This window comes from Cupressus sempervirens, chromosome 1, assembly GCF_028749045.1.
Source record: "Cupressus sempervirens isolate cs-2001-9-10 chromosome 1, ASM2874904v1, whole genome shotgun sequence".
NCBI classification, from domain to species: domain Eukaryota; kingdom Viridiplantae; phylum Streptophyta; class Pinopsida; order Cupressales; family Cupressaceae; genus Cupressus; species Cupressus sempervirens.
In genome coordinates, this window is record NC_143118.1 from 407,352,443 (window position 1) to 407,376,344 (window position 23,902).

General features: G+C 31.9%; 1 protein-coding gene across 1 annotated transcript; it reads left to right on the plus strand.

Annotated features, from left to right (window-relative positions):
* The first annotated feature begins 3,121 nt into the window (after positions 1-3,121).
* Positions 3,122-4,748, plus strand: LOC149578024 (expansin-like B1). The gene is made up of 5 exons (XM_089795729.1): positions 3,122-3,260; positions 3,731-3,840; positions 3,950-4,128; positions 4,290-4,422; positions 4,510-4,748. Exons 1-5 carry the CDS (start codon positions 3,122-3,124, stop codon positions 4,699-4,701), a joined length of 753 nt encoding a protein of 250 aa, XP_089651855.1. The 3' UTR covers positions 4,702-4,748.
* The last annotated feature ends 19,154 nt before the right edge of the window (positions 4,749-23,902 follow it).

The window sequence follows — 23,902 nt, forward strand, 5'->3', positions numbered from 1 at the left end:
CTTACTAATCATCATTAATAACTGGAAGCAATGTAATAATCATCATCAATAATTGCGAACACTAAAAATAATCATCATACATACATGAAATGTAGAGTCTAAGTAATCTCTTTACATAATGAACTGAATCCATAACACAATATCTGATAATCTCATAACAATGCTACTAACCAATAACATAAAACTAGCTCTAAAAGAGTTTGGCAATAATAACAAAATGCAATCTAGGGGCAGGCACTACACAGAGAGAGAGAGAGAGAGAGAGAGAGAGAGAGGGAGAGAGAGAGTTTCAAATAAATACACATATACATGGACAATTTCTATGTGATTATAAATATTAGTTGTAATGTATATTTCACAAGGAATTGCATACTTTAGTTAAGGTCAATTATTTATAGTTATTTAAGAAGCATCTAGGAATTCATGCTAACATACAATTCAGTAATATTGTTAGTAGATTGACTATACCTAGCTGCTTGAGTTTCAGAGTGCCTTTAAAATGTTTGAAGGTTATTGCTTATGGAAATAATACCTTCTAGATTATATGGTTGAACTTGTTTGATCTTGTGGTTGTCTCTATGTGTTTTACAGTGAGTGTTATGACCCCTTGACATGGTTAGATTTAATTTGAGGCATGTGATTTTTTTATAACTAAGTACCATATTCTATAGTAAGAATAAATACATAATAATTTATCAATATTGTGATCTATTACTTCATAACCACTTAGATTATAACGTTTAATATTTTGCACACATAAATAAATAAAACAACTTTGAGTGAAGAGGTTGAGGGCGGTCTTATAGCCACCAAAGGATAAGATGCCTTGAAACATTCCAAACACTCAAAGGTCAAAGAGGCCTTTTGAACCAAGCAAGAGTAGTCTCTCTAGTCAAAGGAGGAGGACAAGTTAATATTTATTTTTCTCATAAGAGTTACAAAGATGTTCATATTTCTGTCATGCCAAGTAAAATAGAATTGCATGCTCATATTCTAAATGCTAGGTTCATGTACTATACCTAGATTATAGAGTAATATATGTCAGTAGCATAGAGTTGACCTCCACACTAGCATAAATGTTGGCAAAAACAAGGTGAAACTTAAGGTGAGTTGCCCTATCAACCACCATAAGTGAGCCAAAAGATTTCTGAATACCCTTGGAAACCTTATCATTTAAAAAATTCAATAAAACTTTAAGAAGATGAATGCATGTTGGAGAAATGATTCTTATGTCTGAGTGAGGGTCTATTCCTCATATCCATTTTCCAAGAGCTAGGATATTGCTTTTCTTTCTATCACGAGCCCAATGTCAATTAGTAAGAATGAACATTAGGTCGTCTTTGTTCACACATTTGAAAAAGGAACATGCCACACGAATGAATATTTATCTTAACACTCCCCTTGAGGGACCATCAGATCATTACAAATTTTCCAAGTTGATTAATTTAAGGTCTAAGGAGAAAAATCTACCCACAACTGATAATTCCAATGAGTTGACTATGTCATCAAGGATTTCATCAAGAACATGTACTCTAGTTCTACCAGTCTAGAAAGAGGCATTATATGAGGAATAACATAAATTTCTGCCCTAGAGGGAGAGAACAACCTCACACCTTTTTAGAAAAGGAGGTAGGATCTACAAGATCTTTGGGGGAACCAAGAAAACCTCCTTAGACTAACAAGGACGGAGTGGAGGGAGTGGGATTAGAGCTCAAGTCAAAGTCCAAATGTTGGGCAAATAGGGGAAGACTTACAACTTTCAAAATCAAAGGAGGAAAGGAAAGGATGGGAAGCCAAACTTGGAGGCCCAAACCAGCACTAAGTTGAGGAGGGAAAGGTAAGACACATTACTAGGGTCCCCCATAGGAAACCATATAATGAGGAAGTGAGACTCAAATAAGAACATGAGAACCTAGTTGAAAAACAAGCCTACATATACTATTGTTAATATTTTCATAAAAATATATATAAATTATAAAATGTCAAAACACATATTGTAATAAATGAAAATCTAGAAGGGCCCATTTGGTTGTTGGAATAGGAATAGAAAAGTTGGAATACGTTTTCCATTTTCTATTTGGTTGGTCACTTGGAATAGGGAATAGGAATACGTATTCCCATTTTGCCTCTAAAATGAGCTTATACCCATTCCAAAAAATACTTGTTATTAGAATAGCCATTCCTATTCCCAATATTACATGCCTATTCTCCATTCCTATACCCGCAACCAAACGGACCCTAATAATATGGGAATGACAACTTAAATCATTCTAAATTATGAAAAAAAAAACAATTTATAAAGTATTTTATCTACTAGAATCGAATTTGATCTACAGTAAAAAAAACCTTTTTTAAAAGTCAATGTTGGAAATTTAACTAGCCGGCGGAATGCATTGAATGCATTCAGATATTTTTGCATAACTTAGCCAGACTACTCGAAGCCATTCCAGACAAAGTAAATAAAGGCATATAGCTTTAGCCCTCTTGATTCGAAGCATGCTGCGAACCATCATAACATTTCTTTTATCCAATGGATATTGATGAGATGGAGAATTTCACTGAAGAAGCTCCAATAGGGAACTATGAAATGTGTCGACTCACGCAGATCCGTACAGAGTAATCAGAGGCACTTTAGTCACTTTTTCAATTGAATACCTGCCCGCTTTTCAAAATTCCAAGACTTATCAAATAGCTTTTTCTCGTCGATGAGGCAAGCATACTTGATTACGATTTCATTGCTCACTTTAAACCCTAAACCCTAAACCTATTGTGCCTTCCTCTCTTCATTCATTTCTCTAGTTCACCACCGACGACGGAATGTTTTGAAGTGTTGAGTATTGCAACGAAGCTACAATTAGTAGGAAACAAGAGACAACATTTTTTCTACAAATAGGAAGTGATTATAGTATTTGGATAATGCTGTAACACGTATACATGGATTATCCTATTCAACCAGAACTAGGTTGTGATTATACCTTGTGTGCCAAGCACAATAAAGCTGCAGTTATTCTTCCTTCAACCCTAAGGCTCTAACACTTCCGCTTGGCTATAAATAGCCAAGAATAACATCAATGCATCTCATCTTACAGTTGAATTTAGTCTCTTGTCTCTCTGTTTAGATATGGCTTACCCTTGCTCAGCCATATTGTGTGTCTTGGTTATGCTGACAAAAGTAGTGCTTAGCAGTGGGCACTTTACCTCTGAATTCATGGATTCAAGGGCAGCTTATTATGGATCACTAGACGGCTTAGGAACTTCGAGTATGTATATATGATTTGTTCACATTAATCTCTTAATTGTTCTATGATACTTTGCTCAAACTACAAATAGGGTAGCCAGTATTTAAGTAAAACTATTTCTTTTTCAATAACTATTCTAGTATTAGGATGGGTGATTTGATACTATTGAACATCATTTGGTAGAATAGATACTACCTTGTTCAAATTACAGATAAAATAATGAATGAGATGGTTTAATTCAGAACAAGATAAATATTTTTAAAACTAGAGTAATATGAGCATGGATGATCAAAAGATTTAAGGTTTCACGTTCTGAGCATCATCTTCATAGAATTGATACTAAGTATACCTGATTAGAAATTTGATCTTATAAGCCAGTTCATAAATATGAATTAAAAAGTAAAACTATATGTACAACTTCATAGTGATATGATATATTAGCTGTCTTTTAAATTAAAAACAGGATTTTGAAGCTTAAAATCAATATGTAGGTGGCGCTTGTGGATATGGGGAGTATGGGAGAGATGTCAAGGGAGGAGATGTTGCCGCGGTAAGTCCATTGTTATACAGAAACGGGGCTGGATGTGGCGCTTGCTATGAGGTAGTTATTCTTTATCAATCCTTACAAACTATTATTTTTTTGTTTCAAATAAAAATTCACGTTACGTTGTAATTGTTTGGAATAATAAATAGTGTTTGGTGATAAATAGGTGAAATGTAAAAGTATGGACCTCTGCTCAGCCAGTGGAGTAACGCTAGTTGTCACAGATTATGGAGAAGGTGATCGAACTGATCTCATTATGAGTCCTCACGCTTTCATGACTATGGCCAACCAGGGGAAATTTGAGCAACTTAAAGCTTTGGGTGTTGTTGAAATTGTGTACAAGCGGTAATATTAGAGATTTAGAATTTTTTTTGTGGTCCATCTTAAATATTATATCAAAAATATTAATTCGCTTCTGAAAATTAAGTTAAATTTGATTATTTAATACTTTTATTCTACAAATTAGCAACTAAAATTCCTTCTCATGATGAGTGCATATATTTCAGAGTACCTTGCGACTATCAAGGGTACAATATCTGGTTCAAGATTAACAAGAGCAGCAATTACCCATATTATCTATCCTTGGTGATTTTGCACCAAGGAGGTGAAAGTGATATAGTTGCTGTTGAACTTTGTGAGGTATAGAAAATACTACCTTAGTGTAAGTTATTCTTTGAGATTACTTTACATTTTAAAACATATTACAAGTGACGGTGTACTAAGCAGGAGACTACATCTGATTGGAAAGCAATGCGGAGGAGTTATGGGAGTGTTTGGGACATAGTAATGTCACCTCCAAAGGGCAATCTAGCTCTCCGAATTCAGCTGTCAGGAGGGGAATGGACTTATGCTCAAAACCCAATACCTTCTAATTGGAAATCTGGCACTGCATATGACTCTGGCGTTCAGATCAAATAGTGATCAGTTGAATGGTTATATAACATGGTGGCGTTTAATCTAAATAAATTGAGACAGTGAGATCCAATGCCATCATCTATCCTCCTGCGTTTGATTCCGAAGTATCGGAGTATAACATAAAGTATATAGTGTGCTCTTGAGAAGTAGCGAGAGATTCTCACTCTTGTTTGTGTGTGTGTGCTCTGAGAATTGATCAGTATTGTTTGTATGCGTGTCGTTCTTCGATGTGCTTTTTATCATTTATTCTGAATACTACCTATGTTTTTTTTAATATGGATGTTGCTCCTATCGATGACTTCATTAACATCGTGTCTTTTTTAGCCGTAGGCATAAAGAGTTGTAGTTTACAATATTAGTTACAAAGAATTACCTTTTTATTTCTGACTATTATAGTTTGAGTGTAAAAATTAAGTAAAATTAAGTAAATAGTTGAATGTTGCTTAAAACATTAAGTCAAATTAAATGATTGACAAATAATATATAACATATTAAATCATTGTATGAATTATATTTAGAAAATATATAAACTATATTTAAAATATAATTACACTTACAACATATATATACAACTTCAAGTTAGAAAGGAGTTCTACATTTATAATAATTTCAATCTTTTTATTCTAATAAAATTTGTTTAGTGGTTGAAAATTTCTTACCTTTTTGGTTCAATATTCAATATAGAAGTAATGTCAAGTTTATACGCAAGAATGGCAATCACTAGGAAGAAAAAGTTCAAGAAAGTGGATATGGTCTAGAGATACTTGGTTAATTTTAGATAATACTTTTATGCATTTTGTGTTTTGACTCTCTTACTAGCATTTTTTTTGTTGGTTGAGTTGCTAGCACATTATGGTTAGTTTGAGAAGTAATTTTATGAACTTTTACTCTATGAACATGATTGTTTTTAATTATATTGTTTGAAGGATTGATATTACATTGTAATGATTGGTGTTGTACTACCTCGTTGCTTGGCTATAATGCCCTCGAGTGTTGCTAGCTGGTGGTTTATTGTTACTTTATGGGTTCAAAACCCTTCCCTACCTTCTTATAAAAAAGTTAAAAAATAGTGTTTCACAAAATAGATTATATGTTGATGGTGGCTAGGGTATAGAAATGATCATAGATCCAATGTAAACAGAGGAAAAGATTACCCTTAGAGTGTCATAAAGATGCAAGTTTATCAAATCATCATCCATAAAGAGAAATGATTACATAATTTATTTATAAAATATAAACAAAATAGAATCCTAAAGTCTCATTGCCTAAAACTATGCTTCATTTACCAAACATTAATGCAGAAAGCTTGTGATACTTATAAAGAAATAAGATAGATTTAGGTTCTTTATAAAATGAGATTAATCCATACTTTGCTTCATTTAACAAACATTAATGTAGAAAGCTTGTGATACTTATAAAGAAATAAGATAGATTTAGGTTCTTTATAAAATGAGATTAATCCATAAAGGTAATGGAAATTGACTTGATCCAATCACAGAGTTTCAAATTTAAAGATTAATGGAATGGAAACATAAATATCTTTCATAAAATAGAAAGAAAATGCCCAGAATCAAAGACATAATAGCATTTGAATTATACCTATGCATAGAAGTATGAAGAGATGGAAGATCTAAAAAATTAAACATTTTCTTGTACAAAGAAAACCTAGTCTATAGTGTAATGCCTACCCCTACTTGACTTTTTTGATTTGTTTTGACTAGATTCCATATATGTATATATATTATTGAATGATGTTAGTTAGACAAATGATTTTTATGTAGTTTCTAGGGATACTTACCCCATACTTGTGTATGGTGGGCATGTATGTTTCTTAATGTTTGATGTTTCTGATGTGGTTAAGGAAGGGAGTCATAATCACTTGCTAGCTAGGATCTATACGATGAATCACATCCTACCATTACCTATTTAGTTTAGAATATTGTGTTTGTACATGCGTGGATTTTATGCAGATTATATGTATTGGGTATCAACTTTTCTAAATTGCCAAGATGAGTGTACCCTATCTTAGTATTGCAATGGTATAAGTGGGGATATAACTCTTGAGTATGAATCCTAAACCCTAAGCCAATTGTCCTAGAAAGTAGGACAACTATCTGAGTTTAGTCTCACCTTTCTGAATTCATCAAATGGCATGAATTCATGACTTTGACCTTGGATTTTGACTTTGTTCTTTGACTTTCAGTTAAGTTGTCATATTTGGTTTTGTGGGTCTATTATGATTTTCTATTATATTTAAATTAAATTAAAAGATAATTTAATGATTCAATTTAACAAAAATTTTATAAAGAAATTTGATATTTAATTATATTTAATTAGTTGATAAATTAATTAAATAACACCATTAAATTAAAAGATTTTATTAAAGTTCTATTTTTGATGTATTAATATTTATTTAAATTAATGATAATTATTCATGAGCTTTATTTTAATAATAAACTCTATATAATATTATTAATTAAGTTAATAAATATATTATTAAAAACATCTCATGAATTAATTAAATAAAATAATAAAATTTAAAGATAAAGTTATATTTCTAATTCTAGTGTATCTATAATTATTTTATTTAATAATACTTTATTTAGGAGTTTTATTTTAATTAATAAACTCTAAATAATATTATGAGTTAAATTAATAAATATTATATTAAAAATGTCTCATAATGAATCAAAGTGAGAAAGAGAACTAATTTAATAAATATATTTAAATTGCATAAAGTTGTTGCATGAAATTATTTTTATAGAAAATTCAATATTCAATTATATTTAATTAATTAAAAAATTAATTAAATAACAGATATATATTTAAAAGATTATAAAAAGATTAACAAAATATTAAAATATCAAAAGATTAAAGATTTAATAAACTCTAAATAATATTATTAGTTAAATTAATAAATATTATATTAAAAACATCGCATGATCTAAATAGGGAGAGAAAGCTTTAATTTAATAAAGTTTATTTGAATTAAATTACATAAAGTGTGTGTATGAAAATTAAAATATAGTAATTAAAGTCAAAGGGTTTTCACATGATTAGATGATCAAAGCCTTGATTTGGCGGAAAAACTCTTTATTACAGAAATTAGAGCTCATTTTTAGATACGTAGGTTTGGAGGAGCTCATTTTTGAAGAGAGGGTTTTTGAAGGAAGAAGAAGATTCTTGCATGTTTGTGAGTTCATTGTTTTACCATCAATTCAGGTAGGATCTTGTGGGTTTGTGTAGTAGTTGCTCATTCCTTGTATTCCTATCTTCTTCGTGTCTGTTGTGTTTCTGTTTTCAAATTTCTCTAGGTTGAAACCCTTGTTTGAGAAAATTGATTTCCATTATAAAATTGTCAATGATTTAATCTAAAATCCTCTAGTAAATATTGAACTTTAGTGTTTTCAAAACCTAATGAATTATGAAATTCACTTTTGTATGTGTTTTATGTGATGTGTGATTTAATAGTGTTGGGGTTTCTGGGTTTGTCTTAGCTTTGGCCAGTTAGGATGTTTACTAGAGGCTTGGGCGTTTGTTCTATGATGTCATGATGATGTTTGTATATGATCTTTAATACTCAACCATGGTAATCTGTCTTGTATGCTCTATTAGTTGTTATTGCATTTTTCAGTGTTCTTCTATGAAACTAAGGTGAATGGTGTGACCTATTTGATATAACCTTTGAGTCTTCCATTAGTTGTGTTTGGATTGCTTTTCAATCGCTTGTATACGACTAGGCTATTTGTATGATTTGTTCTTGGTGATGTCATGTTATGATGTGGATTGGTTTATGTGTACTTGATTTTTAATTAGTCCTGTTAGGGTGATTGGAGTGATGGAATTTGTGATTATGAATAGTGATATTTTAGTACTTGTCAGTTGTTTGTTTAAGAGCTAATTTATGATATGTGGTCTTTTGTGATCTTCTGATTTTACTGAGCTTAGGGTAGATTATCTATATGTCATGTTGGGAAGTGGCTTGAAATAGAGGCCGAAGCCCTAGTATATAAAAAAATTCATATTTTTTGGATCTTTCTCTATTAAATTTGATTTTCAAATATCTAAAGGAGCTCTACATCTTATACCCAACTCAGTAGCCCACTTTACAACATTATACCCAATAGGTTCAACATCTCCTGATAACTCAACCACGAATGGCTTCTTACCTTATAATACTCTTTCCTTTTATTTCTTCTCTATAGATCTATATAGAGTTTAGCTCAATCTTTGTGTTTTAATAGTAGTAGGAACATCTTCTCTTAAACTACCATCAATATTTTTGTTGATCCACCAATTTCATCAAAAACTATAGATGTAGCGACTATACTATGAGGTGGCACAACATATTCAAGTGGATTCTCTTTGTGATATTCATCAAGTTGTTCATTAGGATGTGTTATATCAGGCAACAGATTTGTAGGTGCTACATCAATCTTTGCATTATCATCTGTTGTATTCATTTGCACATCATCATGTGCTATATCCATCTCCTTATCAGCATTTTCTATATCAAAAAACCTTTGGCTTCTATGAACTAGCAACATTGTATGTTTGTGTTCATTTTCTTTGCACTTTTCTTCTTTCTTGTAATACAAAAATAGGTGGATCAAACTAAATTAATAGAAATTTTGTGTTTCTTGACATCTATTAAGAAAATTTACTATCAACTCATAATGGAAGACAACTCATTGAATAAATCAAATGGCTAAGGAGATGTCAAATACCTATTAGAAACATACACACCCAAAAATAAGAAATCAGTACACATAATCTTGTAGACCTATGATAACAATCCAGATGGGTAGAAGATGGAGATTGATACAAACTTTGACACCGAATATTAAAACTCAAGAAAAAACTACTCATTAGCGAAGCTCCAATATATGGTGTAAATTCCTCCTCAAATACTGCAACAACTTAAATATAATACCATAGCTTTTATAGTCATATGACTTCAACCTTTTAAAAAGTTGAACAATTTTATTTTTTGAATGTATGGCAACAAATTGAAATACGATAGCCGTGAAAAGCACCTCAAACAAGTAATGAGGATAAAGACAAATTTTATTAATTTTCAACAAGTGACCATCTAAAGGTCAATGGGATTGAAGATATAGCTTCTTCAATATCTTTGGTAACCCACAACATATGGGATAATGAAAAATAAAGGTTCAGCTAATACATAGTACTCAAATATTGTGAATTTTCAGTTGTAATCATGCCAATAGGCATAATTACAAAAGTAGCAAAGTGTTGTAATGGTGTGATTCGTTAGCACAGATTTTCTAAGATAAATTTGATAAGCATTTAGAAAAACTTCATATGTACAATTGTATATACTATATAGTATATAGTATATACATAATACATCTATATAGAAATGAAATAGCATAAATATCTTAAATACATTTATCTTACTGATAGAGAGATCAATATTGAGGCTAATGTCTATCCTATGTATCAAATTCCATGTAGATTCCTTATATATATTGTATCTTTTAGATAGATGCATGTATATCTATGCTAGTTTAAAAAAAGTTAAACGAAAAATATTTTATTGAAAGAGTCCCAAATGCTCAAAACATAAAAATACAAACATCAAAATGTCTCTCTTATAAATCTAACTTGTAGAATCAATGTCTTGTGACTAGTTTGTTCATCTTAGTGTCATAGCCACTAGAGAACATAATCTTGCTTGGTATTTCTTGTTAGCTAGTAAAAAAATTTGACTTTCAGTATAGCTAAGAGAATGAGTTTACCTCTTAGTATGTTTTAGTATAATCTTAACATAAGAATCACATAATATTTTTCCTTGGATCTAATGAATTTCTTTAGTTAGGGAGTTTAATGAATACTTTTTAATCATGTATTTGTAGGAGGAGCTCCATTTCAATTACAACTACAACAATCTACATGATATTGTAGCTATCAAATCACAAAAAATTCCTTAAAGGTTCTTTTACATTATTGAACATCTTTTATTATTCAAAAGACAACTTATTTCCATCTTTAACATTGATTGTGATGCATGCATAGATGTCAAGAAACACAAAATAGATGTTTACCCCCATCAAAAAATCAAAGAAGACAACTCATTCACTAAAACAAATGGCTAATAATATGTGAAATATATGTTCAATATATATGCACAAAAAAATAAAAAATTGGCACACATAATCCAATAGGAATGTTAGAATAGCCTAGATAGGTAGAAGATCAAGATTCATACAAACTATGACACCATACATTAAAACTCAATAAAAAATTACTCACCGAAAAAGATCTACCATATGGTGTAAATTCCTCCTCAAATACTACAACTTAAATATAATACCACAACTTTTATAGTCATAGGACTTCAACCTTCTAAGAAGTTGCACATCTTTTTCTTATAAAGATTGTATGGCAACAAATAGAACTATGATATCCTTGAAAAGCACCTCAAATAAGTAATGAAGATAAAGACAAATTTTATTAATTTCTAACAAGTGACCACCTAAAGGTGAATGAGACTAAAGATAAAACTTATTTAATGTGTGTAGTAACTCACACCATATGGGAAAATCAACAAATAAAGGTTCAACTAGCACCAAGAATAGTATGATACGAAAAAATAAATACTCTGGCTAGCAAGGTTATGACCAACACAACAATATTAAATTAATCTACCTCTGAGTATCAATAATTTATCATATTTTCAATTTTTTTTTCTTCTTGTTTTTTATTAAGTAAAATAGGTTTTGTAGAGATCCTAAAACCCAAAAGTTTTACAGCATATCAAATATAGAAACATTCAGAAAAGTCCAGCATCAGTGAAACTGCTTAACAAAAGCCAACACAAAATAATAGGCCCACGGCCAGGAAATAAAAAACTAGCTAAACTAGAACAAGAAAAAACCAGCAACACAAGGAAAGTATGAAACAATAGAAAATGACTAACCATCAATTCTCTCTGCCAAGAACCTGCAGGGTCTCTGCAGCTTCATTGGTCTTCCTGTTGTCTGCATCCTCCTGGTCCTGGTTCTAAGCCTCCATCTGGGCCTTGGTTTCTTTTGAATCATGCTTTGCCTACCTAGTTTCTAGGCTGGTCTTCTGCATCATATCCACATAGAATCTAGTGCTAATAAGTGATTCACCTAGACTATTAATGTTCTCATTTAGAGCATTCAAAGTGGTGATCACCTAATTAGCTAGGTTTTTCTGAAAGAACTCCATCCTTTGGACTCTTTGTTCAACCTTGGTGATTCTTTCCTCTTGGCCTACCCTGTATTCCTAGACATTGGAAAGCCATTGGCTTACATCCTAGCTTTTGTCCTCTTCATTGTGTCCCTGGTCACAATTGATGTTTTGGTTTCCTTCCTGGCTTCTTCTCCCCTTAATTTCTTCAATTTCATGAAATAACCTTTTGATAGACTAAAAGTTGTCTATCATGTTGTTCTTTGCATTGTTCAACAAGTTAAGCCTAGTTTCCCTCGCATTATCAGATATCATGAGTAGACCAGGATCAATGAGATCATCATAGTTGGTTTTGCCATCAATGTCCTCCATCACTTGAATATTCAATGGCTCCCTGACAATCTCGAATTTGGCTTTGTTCGAATTAAAATTACTTCAAGACCTTCTCCTATTTTTCGATATCACCTCCCCACTCACTTTTCCCAAAACATATGGGGAGGAAGTTGGGCTAGGGCCTGGAATCACAGGAATCTAGTATTTGGTTTCAAGGGCCTCATCTGCTTTTCATTTTTTAGGATTCCCCAACACATCTGCTGAATCCTCCTCCTCCTTTTCATTTTCCCTCACCTTCTTCTCCTCCTTCTCATCCTCCTCCCCCTTTTCCTCTTCCTTCAAGTATATATCCTCATCATCGTCATTATCCTCCTCCTCCTTCTCTTGAGGCTCAAGCTTAGGGGGAATGGGAGGAAGACCTCTAGGGCTCTTTCTACAGGAAATGATAGTAGAGGGTTTTCTTTCTTCCTTGGCTTTAGAGGAAACAATGTCCTCTTCTTCCAATTTTATGCTCTACACATCCTCAGAGTCTGAGCTCACCATTTCCTCAGAAGCACACCTAGTATCACCAAGGGATTTTCTCCTAGTTTGAGACTTCATATACTCATAAACTAGGAGTAATCGCTTGTGGAGAGTTGGGTCAATATTTGATTTCCTCTTAAAACACTCGATGCCCTTGCTCATGGAGGTGACGAGATAAAAAGAAAAATAAATTTTGATACCATGCCTAAAGTGATTAAGCAAGACAAAATGATGCATTCTTATCCTATCAAATCTGGGGTCCAGGGAGATATATTCAATGATAATCTTGAGAACATACCTTCATAGCTTTCTGATTGATTCCATGTCATAATATGTCTCCACCTTGATGAGCTTATTCAGCTCCTTTTCATCCTTCGCAAAGTCCTTGACAACGTTTGTCAATATTTTCGTATCTCTGAAAAAATTACTCCCTTCTAGAGGGATTTCTGCTACCTAAGGCATCAATTCCATATTGACATGGTGAGTGACCTTATCTATTTTGACTCTCCCATTTTTCCAGGAATCCACCATAATCTTGGTTATGCTTGCAGGGTAAAAGCACAAACCTATGTCACCTTTTATAAAGGAAAAGTGATATAAGAATTTAAAGTCTTCAACTTTAACGACCTAAAAGTGGCATTTGTACTTAGAATTTGAAGATGGTGTAAACTAATGAAATGTGTAAAAATTAGATGAAGTTTATGTCTGTAATTTTTTTTAAAGTCTATTTTTTAATTTTTAAAAAATGCTAAAAATATAGAGTTTTTTTTCCTGTCAAAAAAAATATGCAAATATTCATATTTTGGTCTGATTTTGAAATATGTTAAGAGACGACATGTATACCTAGTGCACCAAAAAATAAAAATTGAAATTCGGGTAATATTTTTCAAGTAATAACTGGTCAAAGTCAAAGTTATCAAAAATTGATAGTTTTTTTCTCCCATCAAACTTTTTTCATCAAATCTACATATTTTTTAAAACAAATTACATATTCTTGAAGAAGACTCTCTCCTCTAGTGTAGCATTAAAAAATAATAATTTTTGAACATGATTTACTGTTTTTTTCTTATTTTTGAATAGACATCTTCCTAAATCTTAAAATACCTACTTGTAATATTTTCAAATTATAAAATATTATCCATAATCATAATTTAAAAAATAATTAGATGATCGTAATCTTGACTCTAAGACCTACAAAACTATATTTTTAGTTTTAAGAAAAAATTCAATTTAGTAAGTCAAATTGGCCTTCAAAGTGAGAAATTTCTAGTTCTTATTTTTGCTTGTGTGGCTACCACCTAGGATGCTGCATAGGTGGCTATGGCCAAAACCATTTCAACCATAACAATTTCGGCTAGAAGAGTTACAGCTAAAGCCCCCAGGCTTATAAAATTGTCGTCAACTACTTTTTGGCTAGATTTTATGATATTTTAAGCCATTTGATACATGGGGATTATGACCGGAACCCTTTCAGCCAGAAGTTTTTTAGCCGTAATCGTGGATGCCATGTCAACAAGGAAACTTGCCACATATCTACAACTATAATTTGTTTGGCTATAATTGTTACGGCCAAAACTGTTTCGGCTATAACCCCTCAAAATATCACAAATGGTGACACTAGTTTGTGCTTTCACCCCGCATCAAAACCATTGAGCTTCTCTTAGAATCTAGTGATTCTGTCATTTTCCACTTTTTTGCTTCTTGTTATCCTAGATCTATGCTCCAATTAATAAAAGTAGATGTTTTAGTTTGGACTAGCATCTCTTATGTTACAGTATTATGTAGAATCAATGAACGCACACTATAAGGGCCATATGATTATAATACAAATCATTCATCCTCCATTTAAAACTAACTAAAGAAAAATTTGACATATCCTATCAAAAGTGCAAGGCAATAAAATAATATCAAGGAAATGACCAAATATATTCATTAATGTAATCCTTCTTCTAAAAGAAATTTTTTTGCTAGCTTCATCGGTATCTAATTACTAGGATGACCAAAGTTAACTTGACAACACAACTCTTGTACTTGAGTGGGGTACCACATGTTCAAATTTGGATGACTCTAGATAGGCATACTTCATAATCTACATACACCTAGGTGCACCTTGTGGTCTTAGTGCAAATAATTACACCAAACACTAGGCATCATGGGCCCAAAAAGAACCTTTCCTTTCTTAAAAGTATAAAGAAAATATTTTGGTTATATAACCTCATAGCGTTGTTTGAAGCTCACCATGATTCATAGATCATTATATTAGAAAATCTAAAATAGTTTCAAATGTCAATTCATAAACATAGGCGAAAGGAAATTTCCCAACCCAACCATAAATTATTTCTTACAAGCTATAATATAACTAAAAATTTAATGTGCTTCATACCTTATTGTGTTGCACGTATCCATGGGTAAAAACTAGCTAGAAATACCTTCATTTTCTTTAAAATATGACTAGAATGAGGAGTGTTTTGTTCTTGTAGTTTAGATATTGTGCTAGTAGCTTCAACATTATCAGAGAAGGACTTTCCTTTTAGCATAAGGGCTAGGTGGAATGAAAATGGTTTTAGGTCTATTCTTTTGAGAAGAATGATTTGACACATAAGGATTGTGTTAATATTATTGGACATAGATTTTTTTGTTTATTTGTATTCTAGTTTTGTGATGGTGTTGTAATAGACATCCTTTGGTTATAGCTAGGAATAATGGATGATGTTTCTGATACTAATGATAGAGTCTCTACCCATACTATAGGTGAATAGTTGATGTCCAATGCATCTAGATGTGACACAGGTCAAGGAATATTATCTCTAACCTAGAAAGGGCTTTTTATTTTTCTTTCCAATAATTGTGAGGCTTTGGTTGTTCCTCTTAGGAGTGATATGCTCCCAAAGCAATCTTTGAGTGCTAGTTGGTCATGAATGCTAGTTTCTCCACAACCAATTTCTTTGCCAAAGGACCATAGCCAAAATTTAGCCATGGAAAAATTATATACACCTCTGACCTTTAACACAAGAAATTTTTCTATCCCCAATTCTTTTCTCACATGTAGTTCAGAAGGAACAAATATATTGTAATCTACATCATTTTATACTCTAGTTGCCAACATATACTTTTCTTTAAAAAATTAATAAACTATTTGACACATCGACATATAATAAATCAGCTAGAATTGTTGGTAAAATATTCAAAATGGGGTGAACACTCATTTCAAGGGTTGTTGAGATGAATTGTATTGTAAACTAGTAGGATTTCAATTGAAAATCTATACTTTTGGTGGAGATTTATCTCTTTTCTTTGGTTGTGATGAGTCTGTATGGAGTGATCTTTGAAAAATAACTCCATAAGAAGTTGGAGAAATGTCTTAACTTTATTTTTCATCTAATTTTAGGTTCTATAGTTTTGAATTGGAAGATAAATTGAAGGATAGCCACCTATAGGTCATGTTTTGATAGAAAATAAGGTTTGTCTAATTTTTGGGATCATATCTCTCATTTTAACCATGGGAAAATTATAAAACCTAGTTCAAAAGATAGATACATGAGCCTATTTTCATTTTCATTGGGCTTTATAATGAATGGTGTTAGTTGTGGAGAGATATGGATAAAACCCTAACCGGGCATCTCTATGTGACTAATAGATTTGGGTTAAAAGGAAGCAGTAATCCCCATAACTTTTCATGGGCATCAATTCAAAACCTGAGAATGGATCTATCTAAAGATTTTTTGGATGCCTCTAGATGTTCACATGAACAAAATTGTTAAGATACAAGAATAATTGATACTTGCTTCTATGACGACTCCAATTAGGCATCCAAAACCTAGAGGAGGGTTTGTTAGGATGTATAATGCAAATTTAACAACAAATGTGATTATATTGGTACCTAAAGGCTTCTATTTTTTTCCTAATATATAGGTCTATGAACACATTATCTAGTTTTCAGACCTAGATGGGAAGATAATTAACATCTATTAGGATAATCTTTTGCAAAGAAATACTACTATCTATACTCCATATAAATTTGACATCTACACTAAAAATACCTTTCTATACTATGCATAGACAGAATATACTATGATCATAAATTAAGGATTAATTAATGACATATTGATAAAATTACTATAACCTATCAGAAAGTACCCCGTAGTAAGGATGAATTAATGAAATATTGATAAATTTTGTTAGTGAATATGGGCCATCAGCTTCCTTCCTTAGCACATTTACATTTCTACAAGCACATTATCACCTCCCAACTTTTCCTTGATGAGTAAGGTCTTTTTCCAATATGTCAAGGCTTTAATGTTAAGCATGTCTAACACCACCAATGTTATCCCAATTAGAGTTTGTTCATAAGAATAAATTTACAATAGCAATAGAAGAATTGGGTTGGAAACCATTATTGTGGGAAAATAGGACTACATATAAGGTTGTAGTTATCTCTACTCCATCATTGTTGTCTATTATATTTTCTTGTCCCAAGTATTTTATGTTTCCAATCTTTGTAATATTGAAAATTATTGTATTAAATGAAGATTTACGAACAATTTTTTCAATGAAATATGAATTGAATAATTAGACTTTATATCTGCCCCCAAAAAAAAATTTGTTTATGTTCAATTGTGAACATTTATGCTCAAACTTTTTTCACTATATAGAAAATCTTAGATATCATTATAGAATAGAATTATAGTGTAGTTAATATGAAATGATCAAATTCAAATCCGTATGTTTGGGCATGCTAATAGTGCTTGTAAAACCTTATATTAAACCCAATCCAAGCTTTATTTTTTATACTAAATGGTTCCTATAGGAGCTTAAGTTGACTTCAAATAAATTTGATATTATTAAAACTATCATTAACATTGAACAAAATATCCACCATGTACATTTCAATATACAAGAAATAAAAATCAGTAATGATATTTTATAGCTTTTCAACAAGAGCTAGAGAAATAAGACAATTGCATTTATATAGCTTGGTGGTAATGTAAGTGATTGTTCATACTATTCCCCCACACCACCCATGAGGACATGCACTAAGAAACCCACTAGGAGGGACAATAATATATTTTGTGGTAGAGTATTTTCTTTCTCTGGGCTGCCTATCTATAAGAATGGGACAAAAATTTACACAAAATGTTGTGTGTTCTCCAATAGAATCCTTCTTAGTCAACATAAACCAATTTGTTTTATTTTTCTTCCACTTCATTTCAATATCTTACATTTATTTTTTCAATGAACCATTCTCCCTTGCTACTAGATCAAGTTTTTAATAATGATTCTACACTTTTTTCTTTTTCTAAGTTGTTCTTTCAGTTTTTGGCTCAATTCTCATTATTTAGTACTCATAATTTGCACATTTTTTTGCAAAAAAAAAATTAGTTTCTTTAAATTCCTCTCTAACTAAGATGTTAAACCTAACCTTTCCTTTTCCACAGAGCTTATCTCTTCATCATAATCTCCTATTTGTTCCTTCAAAAATGCACATTCACTATATAACTCTACATATTTCTGTCTCAAACTACTTACTTCCCTAATCATCAAATCAAGCTCATTTTCTAGTCCTGCAACTATACTTGTAAAATATGACTTACAAGTTTCCCACATGTGTAAATTTTTATTTATCTTGTCATGTAATTTGTTATTTCTATCATTTTATTCATTCAATTTTTGTTCCAACACAAATTTCTCATCATATTCCTCACTCATTATCTTTTTTCCATCTAAAATATCTTCAACTTTTCCTTCCAACTTTTCCTTGTATCCCAAAAACCCAATCTTCCAATTAATTCTTCAATCCTTCCATCACATTCTTTTAACTTTCTTTGTAAATCACCATTCTATTCTCTTTGTATAGTGCATTATTTATCATGCTTTTTTTTGAACAAAAGAAATATTTGTTAAACTTAATTTGCAATTCTATGCTCTTATAATAAAACACTCTCAACTTTTCTTTCAAGTGTCCTTCATCATCTTTCAGATTAATGTAAAATTTTCTATCTTCATCAATCTCAATTCACATTTTTCCTTCTAAATTTGGCCTACTAGGATTCCATGACTTCTTAATCTCTATGAACTTTGTCTTCAATTTCTCAGCTCCATTACGGTTTTTCAACTAGTTTTTATATTGTCTATGCTTGGCACACAATTCCTCATTCTTTTGGTTCAACACCTTTTTCTCATAAATAATAACTATGACTAGGCTTCATCATGACCATCATATGATTTTACACCTTCAAGTAAGACCTTTTGATGCAGAGTACAGAACTAGAAAGGTGTAAATGGGCTTTCCCATTTTATCACGAAATCAACAAGTTACCAAATCCCCAAAATTCTCAAAAGGTCATAAGAATTTAAAATCCTCTCAAAGTTGAAGAAAACAAGACTACCAACTTCTTCAAGCACCCATGGTCTAAGGATCAAGTTAATCCAAATTATGGCTTCAGGACTTAATTCCCAAAACTAGGGCAACATGAGGAAAACTCAAAAATAATTTTCTCTAATCATTCCAAGGCATAAAATGGACTTAGGGAAATAATGTAACACAAAATACATCATGGGTTTGATCTCCACACTTCCATAATGTATCAAACCCAACTTCATCCAGTAGCCCTGTTAGGCATCTTACAAGGTTTTTGGGGTCTAACATCCAAAAGCCCCAAATAAGTATTAATATAATTAGGGTCCTAGATAAAATTTTCAATGTTATGTCCAACCCTAAGTCATCTAGTCTCAATTCCACTCCAGCACTCCCTTTCCTTCACTAAGTAACATAGTCCTTATTGGCTTAATTAGGCTTGGTTTGCAAAGCAACTATAGGGAAATGGGGTCATGGAATCACACTCAATGCTCAAGAATTTCTATTTACTTTATTCAAACTTATTTCCAAATACTCAGCCCTCCTACAAGTCTCCTTCTCCTATTATAACTATTTTTTGAATAGTTACAACTTCTTTTCAACTATGTTACATTTTTAACCAACTTTTACAATATTGAAAATTAGCAATTTTACACAAAAAGTGCAACATTTTCCATTTCAAGAAATTTTCAACTCTAAGACTTGGAAAAGGTTCCAACTTATTCAAAATCAACTTAAAAAACCTAATCCTATGCTATATTAAATAAAACCTCAAAAAGACCCAATTTTGCCCAACTAGCAACTTTGGCTTATAACTTGCCAAAAGTGACCTAGACATACATGTAGGTGTCATTTCATTACATCCATGAATTTTTCATCAAATAATTATTTATCCTAGCCTAATTGGGTGAGAAACCAAAACATTAAACCTAAATCAACAATTCCTACAACACTTAGCCCAAATTACAAGCCCATTACTCATTTTGTGTTAGACAAGGATAGTCATGCCCAATAACCCTTAAGAAAATAATGCCCTGACCCTCCATTTTGAATGCTATTCATTTTTACTTGTTTTTTGAAAGATTAGTCCATTCCCACTATATTCCAACATAGTCCAAACTCCACTGAACCACTCCATGAATTAACATACCTATACAAATTTCCATATTGTTTTCACAGTCTTATTTGAGACTAGTTTTACTCCTTGTCATATTCATTACACATGAAAAATGATGCATGCTCCTCTTCCATCATATTATACATGTCATGTTTTTCTATCTTATGCTTGACTCCACACGTTGGGGTTTATTAAACATGGAATACAGGATATCTTTGTGAATATAGTCAATTCATATAGTCCTTTACCAATCTTCTATAGCCCCATAGACTCCTTTTTGTTCCCTTGTGACCTAATTTTTCATTCACTAGCCTTTTGGTTTCCTTATAGTTACCAACCATCTAGACAATCAAGTGGCTTTGAAGGCAATGGATGATCTTTTGGATTATCTTTAATTATGTTATTCACATGTTTTTCCATTAATTCATTTATTTAGAAATCAGGAGTGAATATATATTTTATCTCTTGTTATATCCTTGTGATCTATGTCTTTGCAGTTATATTTTTAGTGGTGAAGGAAGAAAGGGAAAAGGAAAATGAAGGGTTGGTGTAGGGCACCTATACCTATCTCCTTCTTGAAGATTTCTTTTATTCTTTTTTTATGATGTAATAAGGATGTGACAACACCATCCATTGTGTGTGTGTTTTAAACTTCTACATAGACAAGGCTCTTTGTGGTCACATTATAAACCAAGAGAGTCCTTAGTCCAATAGGTTAGGTTTTTTTGGTTTTGAGTGTTTTGGAGTCTAATAACTAAAGAAAATATTTTCTTAACCTTAGATATGTCTATCCCACTATTACTAAAGGTTTGGGATCATTTGGTAACAATTAGGAGCAAAAATGCTAAAAAGTTGTCACATTTGGCAAAAATGGAAAAATTGCTAAATGCAACTTTTTGAAAAGTTGTCATAAAAAGTCCTTTTAACATCCCAATATTCATAAACATAAAGAGTGGTTTCAATAAATTGTGATTGAAGGTACTTAATACATAATGCATCTTTACCATATCATATCAGCAAGTTGTACAGATGGTAAGGACATTTTATTAAGAAAAAACTTGTTCTCTAGAGCAATTTTATTTTCTATGGCCATGTACATGTTAGTGGGAACAAATAATGCATGTGTAAAGTTAGTTATCTAATTTTTCTTTCATTTTCAGTTGGTTTTGTTGAATTTGATTAATTTTGAATAGAGTTACAACAATTTTACTGAGCACAAGTCTGAAACCATCAATTTAAGGGTTTGGAGCAAAGAAATGGCCCTAACTTGCAATTTGACTATTGGAAATTGATTCCATTCAGTGAACTAAAATTTAATATGTTGTATTTTATTATTCCAAAACACCACAACAGTAAAATGCCATTTTCTATCCTTAATTTGATGTCCTAGGCTAAATATAACCATGTATTTAGCCTAAAAATACACTGTTTGAGTGTGATCAGAAAATGAAGGTTGTGGATCAATATTATTTGATGAAGCATTTCAAACTCATTCTATAGGAGGTTACCAAACCAATGGATTGGTTTCATGCATCCAACTAAGGAAATTCTATCAAACCCTAGCCTAACTTGATCAATTAGGCAAAAGTGTTGTTTGCATTTGTTTTGTGTTGAAGGGATGAAAATAGTAATTAGTGTTTGAGGAAGTGAAAGATGTTAGATTGTGCTGACTAGTCAAGAAAGTACTGTACATACTTCATTAGAAAAACTTAAAAGATTTGGGCCCTATTTTATTGGGATTTAGGGCTTACATGTAATTATTAATTATAACCCTAAAGAGGTTAAAATAATTGTATAAAAGGGCTTACGGTTAGGGATTGTTTCATAAATTGTGATGCGAATTGGTTCTTGCGGTTGTATTGAGCTGTAAGGGATTATAGATTGTAATAAGGTTGTAATCAGTGGATCATAAAAATATTGTAGTTTCTATTTGGTGGACGTAGCCCAAGGATTGGGTGAAGCACATTACATCTTGGTGCCTTGTGTTCTTTTCTATGTGATCTATTATTTTCTATTATTGGTTATTTTTTTATGTAATTGTTATTTTTTTGTGTGGTTTAATCCTAACAAGTGCTATCAGAGCATAGCTTTTTTTTAGTTATCCTCTATAGGAAAGTCTCACAGTTGAGTGGGAGCGACGACAGGTGAGGGTAAGCTGATTGGAAGATTCAAATGGAAGATTATCTTTATCAAAAGGATTTATGGAAGATGTTGGAAGGCAAAGCCAAGAATCAAGGATCTATGTCAAATGGGATCTTTTGGACAAAAAGGCACTCGAAAGCATTTAGTTATGCCTGGCACCATCAGTGGCATTTAATATTACAAAAGTGAAGACAACAAAAGAGTTGATGAAAACCCTAGTGACACTGTATGAAAAGCCCTCCACTTCAAACAATGTATTCTCATGAAGCATTTATTTAAATATGAAAATGGTAGAAGGTGGATCTTTTATAGATCATTTAAATGAGTTTAATACTATTACTAGTTAGTTATCTTTTGTGGGTATCAATTTTGAAGAAGAAATTAGGGCTCTCTTTATTTTGTTTTCTTTGCCTAAAAGCTGGAATGGCTTGGTAATGTCGATGAGTAATTATATTCCTAGATCTAGTACCCTAAAATGTGAAGATGTGATCGATGTTGTTTTGACTGAGAAAACTCATAGGAAAACCTAAGGTGGATCTACATTAGGAAGTGCTTTGAATGCACAAAGCAGGGGCAAAACGACCTTGAGAGGCAGTGACTTTGGAAATTGTGAGAAATCAAGAGGAAAGTAAAAGGGGAGGAGGTTTCAATCAAAAGGACTGAACAATTACTAGTACTCTAGGAAACCAAGTCATAAAAAGAAAGATTGCTGGAATCAAAAGAAAAATAAAGGAGCTAAACCAGATGGAGACAAGGAGGAAAATGTAGTAAATAATAAATTTGAAGAGGATGCTTTGATTTTGCCTTTAGAAAGTGTTGATGATTCTTGGGTTGTAGATTCTGGTGCTTCATTTCATGCTATACCTCATAGAGGTTATTTCGTTGATTATGTCCAAGGGGATTTTGGGCTTGTTTATTTGGGGGATAATGAACCTTGTCAGATTATTGGAAAGGGAAAAATTAAGATTAAGTTATACAATGGGAATCATTGGCTACTACATGAGGTAAGACATGTTCCAAGGCTGAGTAGGAATTTAGTTTTAGTAGGGAAACATGGTGATGAGGCTTGTGTGGTTACTTTTAATGATAAAAATTGGAAGGTTTCAAAAGGTTCCCTTGTAGTGGCAAAAGGTGTGAAAGTAGGCACCTTATATCTTTGTACAGATCATATTGTTCCTTCTACTTTAATTGTTTCAGAGAAAAATGAGTGTTTAGGAATAATTTCTATAGTTGAGCAGGGAAAAAAAATATCTACTGTAGATTTTGATACAATACTATGGCACAACAGACTTGGGCACATGAGTGAGAAAGGTATGAAAGTACTTCATTCAAAGAGAGTTTTACGAGGTCTAAAATGTGTTAATATGGATTTCTGTGAAAGTTGTGTGTATGGAAAACAAAAGAGAGTGAGTTTTGCAAAGACTGGGAAGGAAAATAAAAGGGAGAAATTAGAGCTTGTGCATATTGATGTATGGAGACCAGCTCAGGCATCTTCCATTGGTGGCTCTCATTACCATGTTACATTTATTGATGATGTAACTAGAAAAGTATGGGTT